Source organism: Podarcis erhardii, assembly GCF_964252035.2.
Source record: "Podarcis erhardii genome assembly, chromosome: 10".
Lineage (NCBI taxonomy): Eukaryota > Metazoa > Chordata > Lepidosauria > Squamata > Lacertidae > Podarcis > Podarcis erhardii.
Window position 1 is genome coordinate 29,989,055 of NC_138500.1, and position 27,924 is coordinate 30,016,978.

Here is a 27,924-nt window from a genome sequence, read left to right on the forward strand (position 1 = left end):
AGTCATACTTAATGCAGTGTGTAACTTATAAATGCATTGAATCAGTTGCAGGTATGGATGGGGGAGATATTCTGCTTAGATCACAATTAAAGATGAGCCTACCTAATTTGTACTTCCCAAAGATATAGTCAAACTGAAACACAGCCTGCCTTTGAAATTTGCATTTATCTGAATTTTGCAATGCCATGTGCACAAAAATGCATATATTCATGGAAGCAACATACAGAAATGCTTTAACTTAGAGGACATTGCTTTGCAAAAAAGTGTGTATTAGGTAAAGCTGTATACAAAAACGTGCTTATTCAGGGACAAATTCACACTAAAATACTGGTGAGGACTTTAAAATGAACAGTTTGGGGGCCTGATGTGGAAATGTGAAGAACTGAACTTAAGTCAGGAAAAATGAGAAACTGAAATGAATAATTTTGCCCATGCCTAGCTGAGAGGGACCTCAGCGTTTGCTTAGTCCAGTCCCCTGTCACTACATTCCCACAGAAGGTGGGAATGGGTGCTTCTGCCAAAAGATTAGATGCAGACCAGGGCGTGGATCTCATTTGGGATTATCCCTGAAAACTAACTGGATGGAACTTAGGTCACCCAGCAAAGACAGTTCTTAGTTACCATTTGTGCCCTTTCAACAATGTTTAGGGAAGAAATATGAAACACCATTTTCATATTGCATATGTACTACTGCTATTAGCCGCCTTGAGCACTACAGTCGTAACTTGGAAGTCAAACGGAATCCATTCCGGAAGTCCGTTTGACTTCCAAAACGTTCGGAAACCAAAGCACGGCTTCTGATTGGCTGCAGGAAGCTCTTGAAGCCAATCGGAAGCCACTGAAGCCTCGTCAGACGTTTGGCTTCCAAAAATAGTTCGCAAACCGGAACAATCACTTCCATTCAAGAACTAAGCTGTTCGAAAACCAAGGTACGACTGTACTTGGAGGAAAAGCGAGATTCAGATTTAACATATAAATAAGAAGAAAAAAATGTGTGAGCCAGAAGGGTGTGTGTAGGTAGAAATAGTTTCCTTCCATCCCTTTTGGGCAGTGGGGATTTAGATTGAGATAGAGAAAAGAAGAAACAGAAATTGACACGCATAGCTGAAACCTCTTAAGTTTATTATTCCATACATTTGATGCAAAGTTAATGGTGCTAGAGGGTTGTGGTGCTGGGAAGAGGGGAGGATGTGCTACTTCCATAAATAAGGGTGTAGAGCAGTTAATAGATTGCATGCATACAAGGATTACAGGCATACTACATGTTCTTTTCAAACACCATGGAGAAGAGATAATCATCCATAGCAGAAAAATGGAGTCAAGCATATATAAAGCTCATAACTTTTGGGGAGGTTAGCCTTAGTCGTCTCAATCCAAAGGGGTTAGGAACAACAGCAAGTACCACAATGTACATGGTGGCCAGTTGTGGGTCTATCCTCATGCAACTGCACAGGGTGTGTTTTGGGTACCGTCTTAAGTCACGGCAGCCATCAAAGTGACATGCTCATTCTTTTTTGAAGCTGTGGAATGGGCATGCATCAGGGCCACGGAGAAGAGGAAAATAAAGGCAAAGTTTGATTTAGCTGAGGAGGCTGCCTCCATTTGAAAAACTCAAAAGGGAACATGGGTTCATCTGAATTCTGCACAGCCCTACTTCTTCTTTAAATGCCCATTCCACATCACTTACACCAGCAAGGTCCTCCTTGTTGTGGCAAAGACAGAACTTAGCTGTTAACAATTTTGAACATGTGACAGGGATTGGCCCTGCCAGGAGGCAGGGTGAGGCAGCCTCTGGCACACAGCAGATTTTGGAAAGCGGGAGCAAATGATTGGTGATTTAGTTTATAATGTTTTGGGCAAGCCATGTGCATGCTCTGCTTCGGGCACCAAAACGCCTTGAGCTGTCTCTCGTGGGGGAATGAGGATATGTCTGTTCTAGCATTGTGTTCATGTAGAAGTTCTCCCTGCGCACTTGGTCTGTGTTTAAGAAAATAGGAGAACCACACTGACCGTTCCAGGCACTGATATCTTTCTGCTTTCCCTCACCCACTCTGCACACACATGTGCACACACGCATATAGACACACAATCACTCTTGTAAGCCGGAAGGAAAAGTATTGGCTTTGGTAGGGTATCTTCTGGCATGTTAGAAAGGTAGCTGGGGGAGTTTAGAAGGGAGCCACAAAGTGTTGGAAACAAACTAGGAATACAAAATGTTCATAACAACAAAGTTGGATTCAGTCCCGTTTGCTTTTTTTACGGTCCAAGGGACCAGCATGTATGCACATGCTTACATGCTGCGATGCAAAGGCGGCCAGAGCATATAATGCAGTTCCTGAGTCCAAAGTACTGTGTAGTTAAGTCTTAAGAGAGCCAGGCAGCAGAGAGGCGATGGAATGGATAAGGGAAAGTGGGCCCAGGTGCCAAATATCAACAGGAAAAGCAAGCATAGGTTGGTCTTCCAATGGGGAGCAACATTTCATGCACGTGCGACTCTGAAGCAGGAATGTCCTAGAGCATGGTCCATATCGGACGGCTGCACCATTCTACTTCTCCACCTGTAACATTACCCCACCAGGGTGCCCACCTAGCCTTCACCCACAGCGAGTGGCAGAATTGCGTCCATTGTGTTTCTTTCTAAACCATCAGGATGATGGGTCTGGACAACTTCAGGGAGGGGGAGAGAAGGGAAGGGATTATCTCTCAATTTTATTTTGTTTTAAACCCTTGATCTTCTGAACAAAAACAAAAAAACCTGCCATGACTAGTTGCTCCGTGCCTAGAATCGTCCTCATCTAGAAGGCCTATGGGACCTCGGAAGCCAATCAAGGACTGGGATAGTGGGGGGTGGCTGGGAACCTTCCTCCAGCCAGGTGAGCCATCGATAACTGCGGTCAAGATAGACACGCCCGGATATTCTGTGGGTTCTGGCGACTGGATTACACCGAATGACCTCGGGACCCGGAGGCTCGTCTTCTGGGGCTGATTCTCCGGAGCCTTTCCGCTGCTGCTTTGGTCACTGCTCCCCGTTCCCTAGGGTCTCGAGAGGGTCGTATATACAGGCTGCTCCCAGTGTGTGGGGCTATGAGACTGTGGCACTGAAGGTGCCGGGTCAGAGATGGCAGTGTATAGGGGCCGTTGGGAGGGCCCCATATAGGAGAAGGCTGAGTAGAGGCCGGAAGCCTGACTGGAGTGGCCGTAGTAGGGTCCTGAGGGCTGGTGGTCAGGGTAGTCAAACTGAGGCCTGGATATAGAGGGGAAAGCTGAGCCATAGTGGGGCAAACTGAGAGAGGTGTATGCTATCTGTGAAGTGGAGGGCTGGTCAGTGTAATGGGCCCCCGGAGCAGAGCCCTCTGTTTTCACTTGTGCCTTGGAGTCTACCACCGATGATGTGGCAGCAGACAAGGAGACTCCATGCTGCTTGGAGATCCAGGCCGAGTGTCCACTGGCTGCAGCCAGGGCACTCCCAAGGCCATAACCAGCAGCTGTGGCATAGCCTCCGACATGACCTGGGTGAGCAGCATGTCCATTCGGCGGCAGGTACTGGTCAAACTCGTTGACGTCGAAGGGCTCCATGTTGGACATCACTTCGTGGCTGATCTCCCCAATATCCACATTGCCAAAGTCGATGTGTGGCTTTCCTCCTTCCCCAAGGGAACGCCCCTCCCTCTTGGAGTCAGCCTTACCGGACTGCAGTTCTGTCTTTGGAGTGGTCGGTGGTGTGGGAGGTCCATGGCTCTGACCTGTGATATGAAAACCACATAGGAGGAAGCCGAGAGAAGATGTCAGTTACCACCTCACCGCGGATAAAGTAGAGAGAACAACGTCACAGCAGAAGAAGAGAGCAGCTGACCTGTCTCCCTTTGCTGCACAGACCTGCTAGAGCAGCTCCCTAGCTTGAAACCCTACAAATGTTGTTGAGTTGCAGCTCCCATCACCTTTAATCATTGGCCGTGCTGGCTGGTGTCAATGGGAGCCAGAGCCCAAAGCATCTGGAAGGCACTAGATCAGCCTTTCTCAACCTGTGGGTCCAGAGCTCAGGGATGATGGGAGTTGTAGTCCAACAACATCTGTGGACCCACAGGTTGAGAACCTCTGCACTAGATGTAGGAAAGCTGTGCTAGCATTGTTCCTCAGAGACGAGGCAAAAATAAATTGGGCAGCAGCTAATGAAATACAAAATGACAGCTGGGTTAAATATAGCCCTTAGACTTTGGCAATGATGAACCATGAGGGTTTGTTTTTAAAAAAATAAAAAGTTGCCAAACTCACTTGTGCCTATCCCCGGTCAGAAAAATAGGAACAAAATCAACCATTTGTTTTCACGATGGTACTCTACAGTTAGACAAGGGGTAGCCAAGTGATGCCCCTCAGATGAAGGTGAGACTACAACTCCCATTATCCCTGACCATCGGCCATGCTGGTTGGGGAAAATGGGAGTGGGAGTAAAAACAAAAATAACACCATGTTGCCTACCCCTGATATTCCCAGCTGCTGATCTTCAGGCTATGTCTGTGGATTAAACTGTATTATGGGACTAACCTGAGGGGTGTTCAGGGTGCCCATCAGACAGGGGAGAGCCTTCCCCAGGGTGCCTGTGGTCCAAATGGGCGTTCTTGTAATGTGCCTGTATTGCAGCTGCTCCACCAGCTTCTCCCTCGGCCTGGCTGTCATTTTCACCCTGGGCGGCCTTGCCATTTTTCCGCCGGCGCGGCTGGTACTTGTAATCAGGGTGGTCCTTCTTGTGCTGCATTCGCAGCCGCTCTGCCTCCTCAATGAAGGGACGCTTGTCACTTTCATTCAACAATCTTAAAGAAAGCAGAGGAAGGGGGGTGTTGGGGGAGGACACGCAGAACGAGTTTGTTAAAAGCGGAACCACAAACCCACCAGAAGCCATAGCATTGCCATAGAATTGGAGGAAAGAGGGGCAAATATGTTCTGAAAGTGGATTGCTCCATTGTGACCCCTGTCAACCATACACTCCCTTTCAGAGGTTTTGAAGTGGCAGGGTAAGGGTCTTCGGGCCACTTTATGAACAACCTGCATATATGATCAGCTCCCCATTTTTGATACATTTCTAGTCTCAACCAATGAGCCATCTGATCCATTTATTAGTAGTAGATTGCAAATCAATCACACCAGCAAAGTTGTTGACCTTAAGCACAGTTTTATTTAGATTTACTAACACGGGCAAAATGTGTTAATTCTCTTTATTTTTTTCTGTGTAGTTTTGAAAGCTGTGCAATTGGGAATGTCCCATTTAATTATCCCAGATATTGTTGCATTAAAAAACCCCACAAAATTCTAGGGTCCTTGTGCTCTGATCTCATTTTCCACTCTCTTTAACAGGCGCTGCTTTATAAGATGCTGTTTTGGGGTGACTAATTAAATACACAGCACGGAGCCTTGAAAACACAGGATGAAAGACACTATAGAACGGTACGGTCACTCCTGTAGCACTTTGAGTTTACTCCAGTTAGAACAGAATCTCACTGCTCTTCATCATATTAGTCATGGACTAGACAAAATCCTATACCTCTTTTGCAGGTGCTATCAAGCTTTGACCACAACCTTTTTTCATACTACATCAGGGATGGCTAAATGGTGACCCTGGAGTAATTTTTTTCTGGACCCTGGCAACTCTTACCAGATTTTAATCAAGGTGTTGTGTACATGCTTGTTGTCAATTTCCCTCATAAGAAACAGCATTGAGTGGACCACGTTTCTTATCTTTGTTCCCAAATATGCTTATTTAGCCCATCTAATTTGCTCAAACATAATTTGCACAACTTTTGTAGATTCCAGAATTCCAGTTTCGGAGTTGTCTTCTGTTCTGAATATGGTTCCATGGTCATTCTATCTTGCAACACAGATTGACTGTCATTCCCCACCAACCCAAATGCCGTTCTGTGTTCTATAGGAAACAGAAAAGCTCCAGGGTGTGAAAGCTTCTTGGGTGACATTTCCAGTCAAGACAGACCTAGCTGTAATATCTCACATACAATTTTTTCATTTATATGCAAGATCTCTAGTTGAAAATTTGAATTAACTTCTGGAGAAAGTATAAACTGAAGAAGCTTCTGAGGGCCTATGCAAATACAGAACCAAACTTTCTGCAGAGTCTATTGCTAGAAAGTAAATAAACTCAGGCCAAAGAAATAAAAAGGAGGAAAGAGCTAATGGCAGGAATAATGAACACAAAGCAGCCCATAGCAAAAGTAGTGGCAGACTTAAGACTGATTTAGTCAGGCCCTAACAACAACAACAACAACAACAACAACAACAACAACAACAACAACAACAACAACAACAACATTTCTCACCCGCCCTTCACCATCTTATCTCGGGGCTAGTTACAACAATTTAAAAATACAGTATTAAAAACTGTTAAGGCCATTGGGCAGACTGAGGACGCTGCCTCACGCAGCAGATGCTGATGGGTGAGGAGTGGCAGCAAGGTGTTGGGGGAACCTGCCCTGCCTGCCTGAAATGCCTCTGCTATCCAATGAAGCCATAGAGGGTGCTGCCTTGTTCACCAAGGTTGAATTATGACCCAACTGCCAGTCCAGTCCACTTCTGTACACAATGGTAGGGACACCATTTTGCATTTCACTTCAGCGAGCAAAAGGCCTGGGGCAGCCCTGGATTGAGCTTCTCCTTTTCCCTCTTGGGCAGGATGTCCTGCAGTGGTACCTCTAGTGGAGCTGACCTAACTTCACACCAGGCTGAGAGGGTCTCTGCCACATAACTGCATTCCAACCATGGCTTTAATCCAGGAGATTAAAACGATTGAGTCACCCTGAGTTCAACACCAGCTTTCCTGTGTCTCCTTCCCGCCCCTTTTTATCACACACAAATGTCCCCAAGGATCCTAATTCTCTCATCCTGAATTGCTCCCAGCACGGTTATTCAATGAGTCCAAGACTCGATTCCTGATGGTTTCCAAGAAGCAGGAGACTTGGGAATCAAACCCATTTTGAAACCTATTCTGGGTGCTTTAGGTGGATCCACGCCACATTTATTTACTTTATTTATTTATTTTAAATTAAATTTCTATACCATCCTTCCTCTGAGGATCACAGGGCAGTTTTCAATGTAAAAATACATTAACACATAACATAGTAACAAACAAAACAATACTTCCCCCAAACAGTTTAAAAGGTTATAGATCATTTAATTAGCCAAAGGCCTGAGGGAAGAAGGATGTTTTTGCCTGGCACCTTTATATTTAAAGCACACCCAACACACAGTGGAAGCACATGACTTCCCCCAAAGAATCTGGGGAACTGTAGTTCGTTAAGGGTTCTGCAAATTGTAGCTCTGTGAGTAGGAAACCTACAGTTCCCAGGATTCTTTCAGGGAAGTCATAATTTTTAAATGTACACTGGATGTGCTTTAAATGTATGATTTGGATCTGCCCAAAGCCCCCAAACAGGTTTCCAGATAGTTTTAATTCTTGGGTCTCCCGCTTTTTGGAGACAATGAGGAGCTGGGCTTAGACTCGTTGAATAATCGTGCTTGGAACAATTTAGGATGGCATAATTAGGTTTTTTCTGACACTGGAGGAAGCAAAAACTCGTTCCAGCAAAGGATCCAGCCTTTTTTAAACCTGGGAGGTACTAAGTACAACATACACTCCAACATTTCTCCAATGAAAATAGGGATGTCCCATTTCATAATGATAATTACCCCACACATCTTACTAGGTTGCCCCAGCCACTCTGGGAAGCTTCCAACCTATATAAAAGCATGATAAAACAATAAACATTAAAAAAAAACCTTCCCTATACAGGATTTTCTTCAGACGGCTTGGGGGTCAGATAATTCCATACCCTCCAACATTTCTCCAGTGAAAATAGGGACATCCTAAGGAAAAGTGGGACATTTTGGCATCAAATCAGAAACCTGGACGGCTTCTCTAAATCAGGGACGTCCCTGGAAAATAGGGAAACTTGGGGGGTCTGAGTACAAGCCGGTGGGGAACTGGGTTTCTGCAAGCTTTCCAGAGCTTCCAGCCCTTGCTTATGCTAGTGGACATAGGACGTTGCCTTATAGTCAGTCAGAGTATTGGGCTATCTAGTTCAGTACTGTCTACACTGACAAACAGCTGCTCTCTGGAGTTTCAGCTAGAAGGCTTTACCCAGCCTTACCTAGGGATACTGGGAATGGAAACTGGGATCTTCTGCATGATGTTCTACCCTGAGCTACAACCCCCAATGCATGCGCAGGGATGGATTTTTCAGTTATGGCACCCACGTGTGCCTAACCATATTGCTTCTTCTGAGTTTAGGATGTCATTTCCTTTTACTGTGAAAAATGTATCATGTGCAGTATTACAGATACATGTTTGTCAGGAGGAAACAAGCCACAGAAACAGTGAACTCCAGATTTGAACTGCAGTGCTCGATAGCAGCCTTGCTCTTGAGATTCCCTGACTGCATTGTGCAACCAAGTCCTCTTTCCGTTCCTCCCACCCTACCCTGTGGCCCAACCCTGCCCTTGTCTTCTCCTGCTATGTCACCTGGCTTCCCTTTGTTCTTCCTGGGGATCAGAACTTCAAATCAGCTTTAGCAAAGGGAAACCGGTATGAGCAGGCAGAGAGGCCAGGAGATTTGCGGGATTTGGATTTCACTCATTTCCTGCCTTGGCGTCCCCCCTACTTCATGACCTTTCATGCAATGGAATTTTTGCAGGCACCCAGGAAAGAAAGAAAGAAAGATTGGCATGTAAATGCAATTGGTATTAAGGCAGCTTTAACTGGACCTTCTCCTCCTTCCTCCCCATAGGCAGAATACTTTTTGATGCTGCCAGAGTGGCATCTACACTCCAGTTTTGTGATCACGGAGGGGATCCATTGCTGTGGCTTCTACATTTGTAGTCGTAGCACATGCAACTAGTCTAAATCACTGAGCCTCTTGGACTTGCCAATCAGAAGGTCGGTGGTTCGATTCCCTGCGACGGGGGTGAGCTCCCATTGCTCAGTCCCAGCTCCTGCCAACCTAGCAGTTCAAAAGCACACCAGTGCAAGTAGATAAATAGGTACTGCACCGGCGGGAAGGTAAAGGATGTTTCCATGCGCTCTGGCTTCTGTCACGGAGTTTCCATTGCACCAGAAGTGGTTTAGTCCTGCTGGCCACATGACCTGGAAAGCTGTCTGTGGACAAACGCCGGCTCCCTCAGCCTGAAAGCGAGATGAGCGCCACAACCCCAGAGTTGATTTTGACTGGACTTAACCGTCCAGGGATCCTTTACCTACTCCCCCCCCCCACATCACCACCATATCCTCCTTAACTGCTACTGGCTGGAGTTGATGGGAGCTGGGGCCTGACAACATACGGCATACCCTCCAACATTCCTCAGGTGAAAATAGGGACATAGTCTACATCAATGTCATCATTGCTATCCCCCGTGCCTCCTTCTCCTCAGAGGCTAGGGCATGGACTCAGACACAGTGGCCGAACGAACCAAGCTGGAGCCAAGTGACCATAATGGCTGCTCTTCAGCTCCCACAACACCCCTTGCAGCCATGGCAATGGCCTTGCAAAAGGCCCTACCCCCTTCGCTCCCCCACTCTCCACTTTCTTTATGGGAGTCCGACCGACTGAGGTGCAGGGAAACGGTGAAAAACTTTCTTGGGGGCATTCAGGTGACTTGTTTTTATAAAAACAGGAAGTGACGCCATATTGAGCTCATCTAATAAATGTGTTAGAAGGATGCACAGAACTGAACTTCTAGTAACACATTGAAATGCTGTACTGAAGGGAAAGGCCCTTGGGAATTTGGGACTCTGCATGAGGAAGTGAGATGCTGTAATGGCTTAAGGGTTTTCGTGACAATCCTGGCATTGTGGGGGCAGTGGGAGGGTATGCATATGGAGGGCACCACCTTGGCCATCTGTGCCAAAGTATAGTATTTTTCCGTCTATAAGATGCCCCAAGTATAAGACGCCCCCTATTTTGGGGGACTCTGATTTAAGAAAATGGGGGGAGATCTATTCTATCTGTGTATAAGATACCCCCAAATTTTGGACATTATTTTTTAGGGGGGGAAACCTAGCCTTATACATGGAAAAATACAGTATGTCTATAGTGTAGTGGCTCTATTAGTGGGTGACTGCAAAGGATGCAGCTGATATATTTTGCCAAGCCTCTTTACTCATCGGTGTCTGCTACAGCTGAGTCAGTGCTATAAGAAGGGCTCAGTCATTGGTCCCATAGAGAGCAATGAGGAGAATTAAGGCAGGGAATAGAGTGGGGGAAGAGATCAGTTGTATCTATGCATATGTGTGTACAGACCCAATGTAGATGTTGCAAGCACTGCTCCAAGGGACAATTTGCTCAGAGTGGTGTGTGCCAAGAAAGATTCAGCTGTTATCCACATGCTGAGATCCCATCAACTCATCTGTTATATTTGATAGGCCTCTTGCCTCTAGCATGCAGGCATGGAATAAAAAAACCCAAATCTATGGCAGCCAATGGATTCATTTCATGCTGTCCGAGAGAGGATCCTCCATATTTACACACCCCAAAGACTTTTTACATCCTATTTTGCCATGCACCGAATGCAGAAGAGAGAGACCAAAGGAACTTTAAAGAGACTTGAGCATGAATCTGCTAACTTATAAAAACGTTAGTTGCTATCCACTCAGACTTGAATGGAGACAGTGGTTTCCTGTCTCATTATAGGTGTGAGTAATTAACTGTGCTTATTTTGAATACGTACATTTAAGTTTTTAAATGCATCTGTGACAATTCAATTAATGCATATGCAAAATAAGCAGAGCAGCAGGCTATAATTTTTAACCATGTGATGCCACTGTTGACAGTTTTTGCTCTCTACATCAGAGGTGGGGAACTATAAGGCTGGATCAGACCTCCCAGACCCCTCCTGTCACTTCATGCTCATTCGCAGAGAGGAAAACAAAATGATCTGCCCCTGCAGGAAGTTCCCTACATGGCCAGCTTGCTGTTTCCTCTCTTTGAGTGCTGAGAAAGGGCTCATTTTTCCCAGTGCCCAGAGAAAAAACAACACACATGTATATACACACACTTACAGACATATGCACACTTGCATACACTTTCACACACACACACACACACAGAGAGAGAGAGAGAGAGAGAGAGAGAGAGAGAGAGAGATTTGTACACCAACATGCTAACTGAGGATCACGAAGGGGCACCCTAACATATAAAAGCATATGCCACAATAAACATGCAAGTCCTAAGGCATGTATTCTGCCTTAAAGGGGAAGCTATCACTTAAGGGAAATATACTTATTCAAAGGCACCTTTAATATTTTTTCACATGTTCACAGTCTAAGGCCTGGCATGCAGGCCGATTCTGGGAATTTAGGAAGCATCGATTTTATTCAAAGCCATGCGCATCTTTTCTTTTTTTAAAAAAAATGTTTTTATTAAGACTTTCTTGGGTTACAAAAGTACATACATCGTTTCTGTTTTCTGATCATAAAGTCCTTTTTCAGATCATTTATATTCGATATGAGACTTTGATGCTGCATACAGTAGAAGGTTGGGGAAGAAGAGAGGTAGGGAGAGAAAACTGGGGAGAGAAAAAGGGGGTAGTAAACTTTCGTTCTTTTACATAGTGTATGTGTGATATTTCTGTGTCAGGTACACATGTGTAGGTTCCCTTTCTATTCAATAATTAGTTTTCATTGGCGTTGAGAGTGGTTGTGGACTCAGGGTATGGTTAGTTGCCTTCAGCCGACTGCTGTGAGTTTTCTTTCTATGGGGGGGGGGAGGGTTGTTGGGTCAAGTTAGCCGTATCAGTTTGTATGCTGTTGGTGGGTTTCTTGCCAGTCACACCTTTTAAAACTTTATTTTAGCTTAGTGAAATTCATTCAAAAAGCTCTGAACTATGTGCGAAAGTAGTTCCCGTAATTGCAAGGTGAACTGAATGTGGAAGATTTCTACAATTATCTGCCATTTGTGGAGCACAGTCTGTGGGCATGAAGCTCAGGCTGTGCTTTTGTTCTTGCGATGTCACAAGTGTCACAACACTCGGCACTATTTATAGCCCTTGTCAATGTAGCACATGGATTGTTATTGCATGAGGGTCATAGGCACCTGTTGGGCCCAGCCGTCCGTGATGTCATTCCTGGCAGAAAACAGCTCCTCCCTCTCTCCCTCACATTCTATTGGTTGCCAGATCCATTTCGGTGTTTGTCTGGGTTTTGGTTTTTTTAATGCTTCATTTTAGGTTTTGGGTTTGAAAGCTGTGTTCTCTCAAATCATGAAGAGAAGCATATGCACTGTGGCATTCAGAGAGAGAGAGAGAGAGAGAGAGAGAGAGAGAGGATGCAATAAACAGTAAAAAATATTCCACTTCCACAACACACTTGTTATGTTTACAACTGGGATGCAGAGATGGGATACTGAGGCACTGCTGCTGGTTGCATCACTTGTGCAAGTACTGCACAACAGGTGAAATGTGGCCAGGGCACACTTTGAGTTATTGTATGGAAAGGCTCAATCTGAGGGCCTATTATTTACAGGCATAGAATGGGTTAACAAGTAACCCCCCCCCCTTTCCTGTGAACCATAGTCCTATGAGGATCATAGGAATCTCTAGCGATGGGAGAGGGGTTTGCGGAAGAAGCTCAATTCAGTTTGTACTTCAAGGTGAATCTGCCTTATTCACACTTTCTGAAATAGCACACAAACTGAAACACAACAACCCTTCCGAATTCTCACTTCTCTGAATTTTGCAATGAAGTTTTGCATCCAGGCAATGTTTGCATACTAGGATAAAGTGTGCATACGACTGCGTAAGTTTGCGAAAACAACGTACAAAAATGCATTATATCAGGGGGAAATTGTTTTGCAAAATTGTGTATATTAGGGGGGGGATGGCACAAACATGCAGGCGAATTTTCACAAGAGCTTCTTTAATGAAAAGAAAACAGATGTGAAAATGTGGAGAATTGAACTTAATACTGAGAAACCGGATATTGTCCATGTCTATGGATTTCTAACATAATTATCAGAACCTTCACTAAACTACATCTCCCAAGGACTGTCTGGGAAAACCTTTAAAATGCTATAATATGGATATATGTTTCGTGTGTATATATGCCTCCAAAGTTAACATCTCTTTGTGACCAGATTGCTTACTGAAATTCTTGGGCACGCTCAACTGAAACGAAGGCGCTTCAGGGAGTATTTCTAATGCGCCTTGGTTCATCTCACTTGTTTCATAAATTCATGTACCAAGAAATTAATTTGTGTTTAATGTGCCTCAGCACTCTCCTCCCTCCCTCTTTTCCTCCTTTGTGGCAACAACAGCTACTCCTCTGCGGCTTGTTCCTGTGACCAATTGTTTGTTATTTTATTTCTTGTCCAGTAGAGGGTGCTGCTGCGGTCACCAGTATCTTGGCGCTGCATTTTTCAAGCAGTGAAACAAGTTTGATCTCCTGCTGCATTATGCCAGATACTGATAACTGTTTTGTCTTGCTTCCAAAAGGGCGAGGCTCCTGTTTACAGGCCTTTTGGGAGAATGTCTGTAGATGCATGTATGTGTGTATGAAAGCCACAACTTCACTTCCCATAGGTCTGACACCATTGAGTATTGGCAATTGTCCCCGTTTCTCCCTCCATCTCACTGTTTGACTGTCTTCGGTCTACCTCTTCAACTTCTCTTTAAGTTCAACTCATCTAAGTGGACTGACTTCTGATTAGTCACGCCTAGGATCATCCTTTCAGACTTAAGAATGCTTCTAGTTCTTACCGGAAAGGTAAATCCAGATTAAAGTGGGGAATATGGGATAGAGTCATAAAACTGTAGAGTTGGAAGGGACCCTGAGGGTCTTTGAGTTCAAGCCCCTTGCAATGCAGGGATTCTGCCCCTAGTCACCCCTGAGTGGGCTTGAACCACCAACCTTCTGGCCAACAGCCAGACACACTGACCCCTTGCACCACAGAGACCTCTTGATGCCTATGAAGTTGTGAAAGGGCTGCAAAAAATGTAAGCCTAACAATAACCTGCCCCACAATAGATACTCACCTGGAATCATCCTTAAAGAGTATCATTCTAGGATTTGACTAAGTTAGAAGAATTCAGGTTTCCTTATGGCAGGGTATGGAACTATCAGATTTCATTGGACTCCAACTTCCATCAGCCCCAGCCAGCATGGCTAAATGATGGGAGTTGTGGTCCACAGGTTACACACACACACCCCTGCCCTAGGGAAGGCCAAGTGAATTTGGCAGCTATCCTGGGTCCAGCAGTTCCCTGGCATTCAGTCTGAGGCACTGGATACCGATTTTTGTTATTTACAGGAAGATGCTGAAAAGCGTCAACTAACCAACTAGATTCAGTTTCAAAACTACTCTAGGTTGATGTATTTTTTAAAAAAGAAAGAAAGAAAAGAAATCAGCTCTATATAATTAGCCTCACCAAAGTTGGCAAAATGGCAGGGTGGGGGCAGCAGTTTAATTTCCACTGCATTTAAGCTCCCAATGAAGCATTATTGTTAGCAGAAATATCGAGTGATAACCTGCATGTTTGAATCGTCTATCACAGATTAACCCCAGCAGCCTAAATTTCCACATTTTCTGAGAAGGATTACAACCCAAAATAATAATACTGTATAATAGAGACAGATGACACATTCAGCTGGGAAACTGGATCATTAGGTGGCAAGCCGGCAAGTGGAAAGAAACACGTATGCATTCACACACACACACACACACACACACACACCTTGTAACTTCTTTATTTAAGGGTGCTTCCAAACAGCCTGTTTATTGAGCATTCATTTTGATTTGTTTACAAGGAGGTTAGCTGACACCGTGTCAAAGCAAGTATTATAGCACACTTCCCAGTGCATTCTATGATTCTATTTACTCAGCATTTTCCTTTTTGCAAAGAAGTCAGATTTTGCAGGGGGCGGGGAGTGGATTTGTTGTGAAAGACCTCCCCAAGTCCGAGTCAGTGATAACCGCACAACTTGAATTTCCTTGTATGTGATTGAATCCCGCCCTAAAATAGTGATAATCTGGAAGCACGTAACTAGGGTGGAGGTCTCTAATTCCTTTTTCTCCTTGCTGCATCTAGGGGTTCATTTCTAGAAGTTACAACTGAAGCTGACCCTGAAAGCTGTGCCGTAGGACCTTAACATTTCACATTGTGGTTGCTGTTGGTTGTTGTTGTTATCTCACATTTCAAAATATTTTTTTTTCCACAGCAGCTTACAAGCGATTACAAGGATTAAAAATACATCAAGACATACACATTTATAATTCCATATATTCCACAGTTGAGGAGCTCTAAAATTTTGTTACAGGGCTGAGTTCTGGTGACCTTGAACTTAAGTCAAGCTGTAGCATGTGAAGAGTGGTCTGATGATTTAGGCTGCAACCCATACCATGTCTACTCAGAAGTAAGTTCCACTGAATTCAGTGTGGCTTACTCCCAGGTAAACAGGGTTAGGATTTCAGCCTCAGTTACCACCGGAAGAGCCAGCAGTAAAATGGAGCATCATGAGAAGACAACATGCTTTTTAGTCTGTAAAATAGCTATTCTTAACAAAGGGGATAAATAACTGGGAATTAATTAGACCAATTAATTACAGCATGAAAATGAAGCCATTAGCGTCACGGATGTTACCACAGAGTCTGATTCCCTTGTAACTGCCCTTCACATTGTCAACAATAATTGTGATGGGAGGTATTCAAAGCTCGTCCTATTCAGAGTAGACCCATCAAAAGTAATGGACACGACTAATGTAGGTTCACTAATTCCAATGAATCTACTTCGAGTAGGACTCAGCTGAATACGATTAAAACGCAAGGCACACTGTAAGCCTTATAGCATAGGGGGAAGGCACACAACAAACCAGTGGGAGAGTAATCAGCAAACCACTCAAAGGCCTGTTTATGTCTCCCAGAGGTGTGGTTTTATCATGACTTGCCCACGGGATGGATAGCAGTTGAGTGTGCTTCACTCAGATTTATTCTGCCACACTCACAAGCCTGCCGATGCCCGTGCAACTGTTGATTCCGTCAGTGTACAGCGACCCTAATTACTATACTGCCTGACAGCAACATTTCAAAAGACAAACAGGTTCTCTGCAAAATCACGGGCAAAGAGAAAAAGGCACACGAGAAGGCAAGGATTCCAAATATATGTACATTGCCATGCAAAATAGAGACACAGGCTGCACATATTTTTTCTGAAGCAAATTACATGTAACCCACATGTGCGCTGTAACTTGTAATGAATGCAACACGTCTGCTTTGCTACATGTGTGTTCCTCACTTAAGAAAATGGACTCTTGAGGAATGTGCATGTGATTTCCTAAGTAAAATATACATCTGCGAAGGAAATTAATCGTGGATGAAGTAACTGGCCTTTGCTTTTAAGAACCAGCAGGGCCCAGCAGCTGAGAGATCTATTTAGTTAAAGCTCAGCTCAGCTACAGACCTGGTGTGTTTATGCAGCGAGGGAGGGGGTATTAGGTAAGTCACTCCCAGCTCCTCATCAGTAAAATGGGGTGGCTAGTTATGGACTGCCAAAAAAGAGGATTTGCATGGACAAAAAAAAAAAAAAAAAAAAAAAAAGATCACTTCGCATAACATTCACATAACGAAATTCATATGTATAGACATGGCTCTAGAAATAATTCCTATAATTTAAAAAGAACGACAATACAATGGGACCTCGGATTAAGAACTTAATTGGTTCTGGAGGTCCGTTCTTAACCTGAAACTGTTCTTAACCTGAGGTACCACCTTAGCTAATGGGGCCTCCCGCCACCACCGCACGATTTCTGTTCTCATCCTGAAGCAAAGTTCTTTACCCGAGGTACTATTTCTGGGTTAATGGAGTCTGTAACCTGAAGCGTCTGTAACCCGAGGTACCACTGTACATCACACCATAGTGGGAAAGACACCAAGTGACTGGTGTGCCTGCTTTTTTACTGACCAGGGGTGGCTAATTGTGATTAGTGGCTTCTAAGCTCCCTTTCTATAGTTACATATATTTAAACCAGACATGGGGCAGATTTGTTTGTTTCTACATTATGTATTTCCGGTGTTTTCAAATTGTAAACTGCCCTGTGATCCTCGGATGAAGGGTGGTATAGAAATACAACAACAACAACAACAACAACAACAACAACTCTTCAAATAGAGGGCTGTCTTCTGACTGCCCTTCCAAACAGAGGTATGTAAGGCAAGACACATGGCTACCCTACCATAAAACAAGACATATAGGCTTATTGTGGGAAAGATGACCTAAAGCACATTGCAAATTTAAAGTGCTGCCTATCTTTACAATTCTAGGTGTATTTGGAAGTACTAACTGCAGGTTTTCCTTCCCCCAAGGAACTCCCAGGTCATGTTAATGTGTAGATATTACCACAATGAATAATGCCCTGCCCCTTGATGTCTATCTCTATTGACAGCAGTTCCCATAGTGCAGTGACTGACTTTGGTGTGGATAGAGGAAGAGAAGCGTGGGCACATTTGAGGCAAACTACAACTCCCTGGCTTTCACCTGGGGAAACATCTTTCATGGCCCACTGGAAAATATGCCCACTGGAAGTCCACAAGCAGGACATGAGTGCAACAGTATTTGCTATGTTTTGCGGGACTGTAATGTTCTTGGGTGTCCCTTAAAACAACAGAAATCTGGAAATTCAGTCAATAGTTTTGCATTCCTTGAATGGGGAAAGAAAGGCTACTGTGGAGCCTAATAAATCTTTAAAATAAAATAAAAATTTGTTTGGAACTCCTGTTTTTACTACAGAATGTAGTCACAGAAAGGGAAGGATGTGAAAACTACTAACAGCACAAGCAGAGCAACAACCACACCACAGGCCAAAATAAGAGGAGCAAGTGGTATTTATACTTGTGATTCATCATTTGATTTTAACACATCAGCTTTTGGTGGCACCAAGGCCAGTCACCATTTGATCCCAATTCCCAAACCTGGTGCTGTATTTTTTTTTTCATATCTGCAGCTTAAATACCTTTACATCTCTCTTGCCTGTTTGTTTGTTCCCAATGCAGAATATAATGCAGAGGAGAGGAAGTTGTCATTCTCGCCAAGTGCAAGTTTTCCACTCACATTTTAAACCTCATGTCATGAGTGAAAACAGCCTGAAACAATGGCTCTAGAATGTCATCCATCCACTTTTCCGGACCTATTACCAACCTGTGCAACTTGGGACTTACTTATATACAATGCCACCATTTCTCTCCCCCACCCCCATCGTTCCTTCCTTCCATCATCTTTCTCATTTCTCTAAAGCAAGGGGTGGCAAAGCTGTAGTCCTCCATTCTTTGTTGAATTCCAACTTCCACCAGCTCCAGCCAACATGACCAATGGTCAGCGTTAATAGAAACTGGAGTCCAGTAATATCCAGCAAATACATTTTATCCACCCCCTTCTTTAAAATGTAATTGTAGCACTGCTGCTGTAACATACCAAAGCAGCGTCGGGGGGAGACAGATAAGACCCTCTAGTGGCAAACCAGAGCTCTGGAATTCTTATATTCTGCTTGCTATCTCTCACCCTTCCCAACCAGTGGCGTAGCGTGGGGGGTGCGGGGGGGCCGGCCGCACCGGGCGCAACATCTGGGGGTTAGGGTTAGGGGGCGCAAATCCACGGGTTAGGGGGCGCAAATCCATGGGTTAGGGGGTGCAAATTACTTGCCTTGCCCCGGGTGCTGACAACCCACGCTATGCCACTGTTCCCAACTCAAGTGGAACAACAACAATGGACTCTTTCTGGGAGCGATCCACCAGACATGGTGCCACTTTGCAGCCCCTATTATTTGAAACTGGCCACTTGTGCAAAAAACCACAAACCTACCCAAGCCACAATGAAAGGAGTGGAAATCGCAGAACTATAGTATTTGGTAAATGGCGTGACCTCTCTGATTTATATATGTGTGTGTAGAATCAAAATAATAATGACAGTAATAGATTAGTAGTAGTAACTGCCTTTCCACGCAACAGAGCCCAGGAAGACGAACTTCATTCTAAAGGCTCAAACGCTGCCACATCAGAACTGCAAAGTAAAGTTGCATTTCTTTCCTTCAGTTATTTTTTTTAAAAAAGTGTAAGTGTATTTTGGTGTAGTATTTATTTTAAAATATTTCTGCTGATTTTGAAACGTTGGCGGCAGCAGAGTATTTAAAAAATGAGGAAAGCATGTAGAGCCATGTTAGTGGCGAGAGACACAAGGAAGTCTCTGTTAGCAAAAGCAAACAAGGCTAAACAAGTAAAGGCGTACATTGGTGGTGTTTCCCCCCTCCCTTTTTTTTCACAAGGCAGCCATGTTGATTTGGCCCATGGGTTGTCCTCGTGGAAGCCACTGGGACATGTTGTGAATACACTCCTAAAACCAGAACTATGCATGCAGGACAAATACCAAGGGACCCAAGGCTAAAAGGGAGCTGAATATTATCCAGACCTCTGCCTTAAACGATGAGCATTCATAAGCACTTTTTAGAACAAAAAGGAAGCATAAGGTAGCATCCAGCTGTCTTCACTGTAGGGAGTGCATGAGCAGACCCATAAAAATACCAGTATCCACAGTACAGATCTATCCTAAACTCTCTTTTTTTTTTCTTTTCTTTTCTTTTCTTTTTTTTTTTTTTTTTTTGCTACTCTGAAATAAGTTCCATTACATTCAGTGAGCCTCATCCAGGCTACTAATAAGTAATTGCAACCTAAATGTGTTAAAGATATCAAATAATCATAGAATTGTAGGGGCTACAAGGGTCATCTAGTCCAACCCCTGGCAATGCACAAATCTTTTGCCCAACATGGGACTCAAACCCACAACCCTGAGACGAAGAGTCTCATGCTCTACTAGTGGAGCTAATAAGACATTAATAAGACAAATATAACAATATAAGAACAATGAAAGTAAATGCAGCCATGAGTTAAAGGATATTGAGATCCAAAGATATCATCATTCTGTTTAGTGATTCACATATCAGACTAACTAGAGAGGGGTTTAAAAGGCAGGGACTGCAACTTCACACCATCACTGAGCTTGTAGCTAGTTAGGGAAGTGGACGGCACTCAAAAAATGTTGTTGTTTTGCCTCCCTCCACCATAATTTATATATTTCAGATATTTGTTTTCTAGTTAAAAGTTACACAGGTTAAAAGATTTTATAATTACTGAATCCTTACATTTGTGGAACAGTTAAACATTTGCAATGCTGAAAAATCACATCAAATAAGGGTTGGGGAGAAAAGAATAGTTTCTGACTGGGACTACATAAGAAAGTACATGCAGACAATTATAACTAACCTTTGTTGACACTCAGTCTGCTCCTCTCAGCCAACAGAGACCAAGGCATTATACAGATGTATGTGCTACTGTTACCAGTGCAATAGAGACACAGGTTTCCCTATTGGTTTATACTGCAACACACTCTTTAGGTGGCAATCCTCTGTCCACTTTCCCTAGAGAAAGCCCTACTGAGTTCAATGGGACACACTTCTGAGCAGACATGATAAGGTTTGGGCTGTTATGGTAAGTCCTGCTGAGATGTAAGTCCCATTGAGCTAAACGAGATGCCTGCCCAGGTAGGTTTACTACAAATCTATCCACAGCAAAAATGAGTCAAAGAATCCCTTGAGCCACCATTTGACAAGCAGCAAGAAAATTAATATATGCAGGTATTCCCGCAAATTTAAAAATAAAAGCTACAGAGAAAAAGGAGAACATTTAACTGAATGGCTAAATGGCATATTTCAAAGGATTCCCTGCCTAGGACTGAACTACAGTCAACTTGTCTGTATGCCACAAGAACAGTCAGTTGGGTTAAATCAGTTAGGTATAGCATTATGATGATGATGACTAGTGGATAAAGTAGGGAATGTGTATAGGAAGAGTCAGGTGAGTGGCGTACACATCTTTCCAAAATCTTAATCAGGTTCAGCAAAGCATTTAAGTCCACATACCAGTGAAGCATTATGGGAATGATGGCTAAATATTTAGACTGGGAGAAATTTATATGTAGGCAGGACAATTGCTGGGAATCGCATGTGGGGTAAATGTCGTGGCACCCGGGTCCTGTTTGCTGGCTTTTCGGAGGAATCTGGATGGCCACTGTGAGTATAAGATGCTAGAATAAATGGGCTTATGGCCTGATCTAGCAAGATTTTTCTTTTCAGGACAAATCAACTGGTGCCAAGCCTTAGGAATCTAATTTACAGTCTGCCACATTTCTCCATTTTAATTCTTTGAGGAAGCCATTTTGTTTGAGTTGTACTGCAGGCAGAAGACTTAGGAAAAGAGAGGAGGTGGTTTGATAGATAGAGGAAAAGGTTCTGATGGGTGCTATTCTCTGTCACCACAGAGGCAAACTAAAAAATGGATATAACCCAAAGGTCTTGCCTTTAAATGTCTGTATTTAATATTTCAGCTTCGCGCCCACTAGACGTAGAAAGAGGGTTATCTGTCAGATATAATATGGCGGAAAGAATGGAGATCCAAACCCTTTAACTGAAGCTCAGTCTGAATTCTTATGAATTGCCATAAGGGGGGGGGGGGACCTCAGTGACAGAAAGGGGTGTGTCTCTGACCACTCTAACGTGGCAGTGAAAAAGCATTTCTCCATATAGGAAGTTGCTTTATACTGAGTCAGACCGCTGGTTCATTGAGCTCAGTATTGTCTCTACAACAAGATTTCCCAAACCTCTGAGTTCATTGACTCACTGATGAGCTTATAAAGTCGTCATCAACCCCATCCCAAATTCTTTGTAATGTAAATGAAATAAGATGAAAATAGATCAAGATATAATTGATATTTATTAACAGTCGCTCACCTTTAATCATTGGCAAGGGAAGTGCACTCTGTACATGCCCACGGCCTTTATTTCCGAGGCTTGTAATTCCTAATTAATTTTTTTGTACTGTATCTCAAAAACTTCTTTTCCACGATGACCTTTTGACCCATGGGTCTTTATACATTCCCTGAAGAGTCTCATCAACCTTCAGGGGGTCAGTACTGATTACTTTGAGAAACCCTGGTCTACAATGACTGGCAAGGGCTCTCCAGGGTTTCAGACCAGGAGTCTCTCCCCATCCTACCTAGGGATGCCGGGGACTGAACCCATGACCTTCTGAGTGCAAAGCAGATGCCCTACCACTGAGCTACAGCCCTTCCTATAAACAAGAAGCCTGAAAAGAAGTGGAATTCTTGGCCCTGCAGCAATCACATGGATTCTGCATGGCTTTCCACAGACAAATTGCTCAGCAAAGCTAATCACATGAACTAGGTCCCTGCTTATTTAGATGAAGGAATGGCAGTTAGGGTGTGGATGGGAGAAGAATTTGAAAAAAGAGAGAGGAAAAAACCCACAGGGTGGCCGGATCTTAAGATTTCAGCATGTTGCACATATCTAATCTGTTCACTCAAAACCAAGAGTCATGTGATAATTATTATTTTTTAAAGAAAAACCCTGCGTCTTCCATTTTGTTTTGTCTTGAAGGTATTTTCTAATAATCAGATTTTCAGATAAAAGCTGAAATCCTTACCATAACCTCAAGGATTCAACTCAAAAAGAAAATAATTTAAGCTTTGCTCAAGCCTAACTTGAGTGTTTTTTTGTGGGTTTTGAATATTTAAGCTGTCAGAGTACTGCAAGCTGAAGTAAAAGGGATATCCTGCCTTGGTGGAATTCGTTCTTAAAGGTTTACGTGGATGAACAGCCCCACTGCATTTCAAATCTCACAGGAGAGCTTTACAAGTCCCTGTGTCAATGCAATAATGCAGTGCCCATCCCCACAAAATGCACAACCAGCCTTTGTGCCAAGGGAGGTACCAATTAAAAAAAGGAAAAAAAGTCTGATGTATGTTCCGGAGAAGGGAAGTATTTTGCCTGCAAAGTCAGGATTCACTTGGGAATGAAACCAGCTAAAATTAAGCGTTCAGGAGCTTCTTATCAAATCTACCAAAGCAATAAGTCCAGATAAAGCCTCAAGGCAAGGCATGTGGAGACTGGCTGCCATGGGCATAAAACTAACAAGGTTCTTCTCTGCCCCAAGGATTGCTATTTTCAGCTCCAACTTGCTAGCCCTCTCTTTGCAGGTTAGCATTTGGAGAACCTGAGTTGGAGGCAGAGTTGCGCCTGCCATAATGCATGAGGGCATGGACACTGTCCAGTAGGTGCCCATGACATTCTCACAACTGCATGATTCTAGACACTGCTCCAAACAACAACTGTCCTCTTAGGCGGGGTAAATAATCACATTTCCCCACCTGCAACATAGTGTTACTTGAATGCCAGGGAAATGTGATGTCTCTGAAACAGTCTTGCTTCCTTAATGTAAGATGCTTAGATTCCATGTAAATGGCGAGCAAGAGCCGCACAACAAATGCATAATAAACAGATAATCTGGAAAGTATTGAACAGTACAATCCTATGCATGTTTACTTAGAAGTGAGTTCCGGTATGTTCAATTGGGATTACTCCCAAGTAAATTTGCAAAGGAATGTTGTCTTCAAAGATTTACTATATGAACATATGTGCACCTGAATAAGGAACATAACGTGCCTTCTCGCTACCTGAGTGGACACTGGCTTGTTTCTACTATGGTTGGAGTAACATGTTGTTCCATAAACAGGAACAACCCCAAATTCTCAGAGTCCAATTAGCCAGAAGCAGTGCATTGGCATAGATTGCTCAGTGGTAATATAAGGGAATCTTATATTCTGATTGCATTTCCTTATCTCTTCATCAGCCTTTTATTACAAGCCTTGTTCATTGCTCCATTAGCCTCCCCCCACCCCACTACTCTTCATTTTTCATATATTTCACAGTTGCCAAATTCCAAATCCAAATCACCTTCAGGCAATCACCGATTATTGATATCTGTGACTAAACAACAATGGGATGGACTGTAACAGGGGGCTGAGTTTCTGTCCTTTGCCATACCTGCTCCTTCCTTCCTGCCATGCCAACAGCAGCTCACTCTGTCTTCAAGACAGGTACAAATACATTTAAGGAAGTTTTTAAAAACAAAAAACACAAATACAAACAAATGCCAGGCTAGAAAACTCAACAGACACAGAATGTTAAATTCCAAACACTCCAAGTTGAACTTTCACAAATCAAAGATTGGCTCAAAATCATGAAATGAAAACCAGCTTGCGTACAGGGGAGCACAATTTTGTCATTTTGCTGCTCAGCCTTTGTTCCATGAAAATCAAGTTTCTTTTCTCTCAGCCATGAAAGCTGTCAACATTACATTTTCAAATTAATCTTTCCCTTAATTTCACCACCATGACACTGCTTCTTTTGGACTTCAGAACTGTTGGATAAACAGCATGTAGCAGATGAGAGACTCGTGATTTCACGAGGGGACAAAACTGAAGAAGAACCCCAAAAGTGTAGTAGAAAGAAGGAACGCAACAGGTCAAGAGGAGAAGGTGAAGTATGCAGTTTCTGAAAACCCAACTGCTGGGACTGTGGCTTAGCGGCCAGATTAACTGGGCCTTGCAATGGAATAGGATTACAGGTCAAATCAAAACGTGGACTGAGTTTTATACTGGTAGCACATAATCAAGAAAGAAAGTGCCTTCTATTAACCTGTGCCTTATTTCCTGGATCACCCCACCTGCTCTCCCCTTATCACCACATCAAAGCAAAAATTAAACCCAATCAACCGATGCCTGTCTTTCTCCCAGCCATTCTTACCTCCAGAGCTTCCCAAGCGTCTTACTGAGCTCTGCATTGTGGAGGTGAGGATACTGATCTGCCAGCTTCCTCCGGGCCGCTTGCGCCCACACCATGAAGGCATTCATGGGCCGCTTGACATGGGGCTTGCTCTTGCTGCTTCCATTGACCCGCACAGGCATGGGCACCAGGGTCCAGTCGTAGCCACTCAGCACCTGGCTCACTGCCTCCCTGATGCACACTGGGAACTTGTCGTCGTCCGCTTCTGAGTCCTGCTGTTCCTTCTTCACCTTCCCCATCTCACCGCTGCTGGGGTTGCTAAGGTGAGAGCTAGCATCTGATGCCATGGAAGGTCCTGGAGAGAGGCAGTGGTGGTCTTCAGAACCCACAGGACTCATCTCCACCTCAGAAAGGTCTTGATCGTCTGTCATTGTTTCCTCTTTGTTTTACTCCTCAGGTACCAACGTCTTCCAACTGGAACCACATACACAAAAAAAGGTCTAAATGAACACTAAAGCTAAAAAAGTTCAAAATATCCGAATAATCTGGAAAGGATTTGGTACATACTTAATAAAAATCTGTGGACCCTACCGCATTAACATGTTGCTTTATGGGACCTGCAAAAGCCGTGATCAAATGTGAGTGGAGAACATTCTAATTAGCTGGAAACTTCTGACATGTGCCATAAAGTTTCTCTAACATGAGAATCCGCGCTTTTTTTTGGTGTACATGTTATCTACAAACAAAGATTGGGGAGGTCTTTAAGAGGGTGAAGACCAAAAAACAAGACCTATTTCTTAATTTCTCCTTCCAAATCCCAAATATGCCTGCAGTTTCTTAACTTGCTTTGATATTGGAGTCAAGAATATCAGCAGTTGGGGGGAAATGGGTGGTTATAAGTATTAAAGGATCAAGACAAAACGCCTCATGATTGTGTAAGAATTAATGTATTCGGAGTGCGTCTCAAACACACTGCGCCATTTGAAGCAGACCAGGTAAAAGGCATCATAGAGTGGGCTGGGAATATTTTGGCTTCATATTCCCTTCCTGGTTCACTTACGCTCCAGATATTATTATTTTTAAAGTTTGTGTGCATTGCATATATCTAATATATGCACGTATGTTAAAAAACTTCTAGAAAATTTGAAGCTTCTCTCACTTTTCAACCCTGTCAGACATTAACCAACCTCAGGAAAGCAATACCTAAAAATAAAGTTGGCACAGGCACCTAGTTGGTTCCCTAACATAAAAGAAATTAGCCCCCACCCCAAATTGGCTGCCTTTTCAATCTGTAATTCTTCACCCAAAGCTCAGTGGAAGGAGAAAACTGTCAGATGTGTTTTAAAAAGGAGAGAGAAAGAGGGGGGGAGAGAAAGAGACAGTGAGTTACCAAGCTCAGGTAGAGAAACTTACATCGGCCGCTCTGTCGGGCAAATCCTGAGAGAGCTGTAATTTGTATCCCAATAGCCCCTCTGTTCTCCTTTCACAAGCCTGGTGGCTTTTCAGGAGCTGTGTGCTGAGGAAACTCTCAGACAAGTGCCATTCCTAAGGGGAGGCTTGGTTTTTCCTAATACCCTGGATGAATGTCTCTGTGACTGGCTTGCCGCTTTACACAGGGGGAGGGAAAGACAGAGGGTGGAGCTAAGAGCTCTTTATGGCCCAGATGCATTCATTGTATGCAGGCAGGAGATTCTAAGGCACCCCCCCTCCAAAACTGCACATTTCACCCCCATCTCAAACTGACACTTATAGAGGCGTGTTGTTATTTGTTGTTGTTGTTTTTTGGGGGGAAGGTGGTGCAGTCAATGTTTATTTAATTTCTTTTTACATTGGATGGTTAACATTGGGCATTTTTAGGCCCATTTGGCGTGAGAGGGGATGGCGTTTAAGGACTGCGTTGAACAAAATTCCTATATGGAATGGAGTGTGTGTGTGTGTTTGTGTGTCAACAACCACACACAGAGATTTTGTTGTGGCAGCTGTATATGCATTGCAGAGCTGCCATCGGCCAGAGTATTGCAGCATATTCTCCCAGAGAAGACCTACATTTGTGTAGCCACCACAAAGGGGAAATATGAATGTGTAAGCACAGCTATATAGAAGTTCCTTCAGCGTAGAACTTGTATAACATGTGCGATCTGGAGGCCTTTGTGTCTCTCCTCCTAGGCTTTCCTCAGCACATACACTTATTGGAGCCTATGGGGAAGAGAAAGATGGCAACATCTTCACTTGCAGGTCCTTCAGGGTGGTTGTCTTCATCTTGCACACATGGTACAGAATATTCTAGAAATGGTATGGAACATCCTAGGAATAGCTGGAATCTTAAATATCTGCTTCTGCCATCTCCAGGTTGTGGGATCCATTTCTAGAAGATACCAGGATGGGAAGATATAATTAAAAGTTTGAAAAGGCTATTTGAGGCTAGGGATGAGGGAAAATTTCATTTTGCATTTAAAGGTGAACCTATCTAGCTTGCACACTCCAAAATTATATGTCAACCAAAACACCACAATCCTTTGAAATTTGAAATCTTCTGAATTTTGCAATGAAGTTCTCTAGCTAATCTACTTGTCCAAAAATGGATGTACTAAAGTACAGTGTGTCTAAAAATTGCATATATTAATGACAGCAACATGCCCAATGCATTATATTAGGGGAAATTGCTTTGCAAAAATGTGCGTGTTGGCCAAAATTGCATAGGAAAATGTGCAAATTAGAACAAATCCACAATAAAATGCTGGTGTAGAAATGTGGAGAACTGAACTTTAGACTGAAAAAAATGAGAAACCTGGAGAAACCACAATTGCCCATTCCAATATGAGCATTTGTGCGGAAAGATAGAAGAGTTCTCCCCAAATTATGAACAGATTATTTAACACCTCTCCCTCCAATGAAAACTCTCTAAAACTATATTTTTTGTTCCCTTGTCATAAGTGATATCTTAGGCACTGTGCAACTAGTGCTTGTGACAGTTGCACAAACATTAACACATTCACAACAACAGTATTGCTAATGGATTGAGGGTTGGAACCAGATTTTCACAGTAATGAAGGATGTATATAAAAGAAGACATCTCTATCCTCTGAAATAAAGACAGAAAATCTATAAAATTAAAATTAAAATATTTGGTGTATGTGTGTATTGCGTGTAAAATTGATGTCTATCTCATCCTTGGAGAACAAGGTTTCAAGCCACATGTCTCAGTTGGAAAAGTATAATGTCAGTTCCATGTGTTCTTCTGCAACTGCACCATAAGA

At 43.4% G+C, this 27,924-nt stretch overlaps 1 protein-coding gene across 1 annotated transcript; it reads right to left on the reverse strand.

Annotated features, from left to right (window-relative positions):
* Nucleotides 1–1,101: 1,101 nt before the first annotated feature.
* On the reverse strand, nt 1,102–26,269 carry SOX10 (SRY-box transcription factor 10). The gene is made up of 4 exons (XM_081878614.1): nt 26,081–26,269; nt 24,689–25,141; nt 4,543–4,808; nt 1,102–3,743 (listed from the first exon to the last, which is right to left on the reverse strand). The coding sequence occupies exons 2-4, from the start codon at nt 25,096–25,098 to the stop codon at nt 3,034–3,036; spliced, it is 1,386 nt and encodes a 461-aa protein (XP_081734740.1). The 5' UTR covers nt 25,099–25,141; nt 26,081–26,269; the 3' UTR covers nt 1,102–3,033.
* Nucleotides 26,270–27,924: the final 1,655 nt, after the last annotated feature.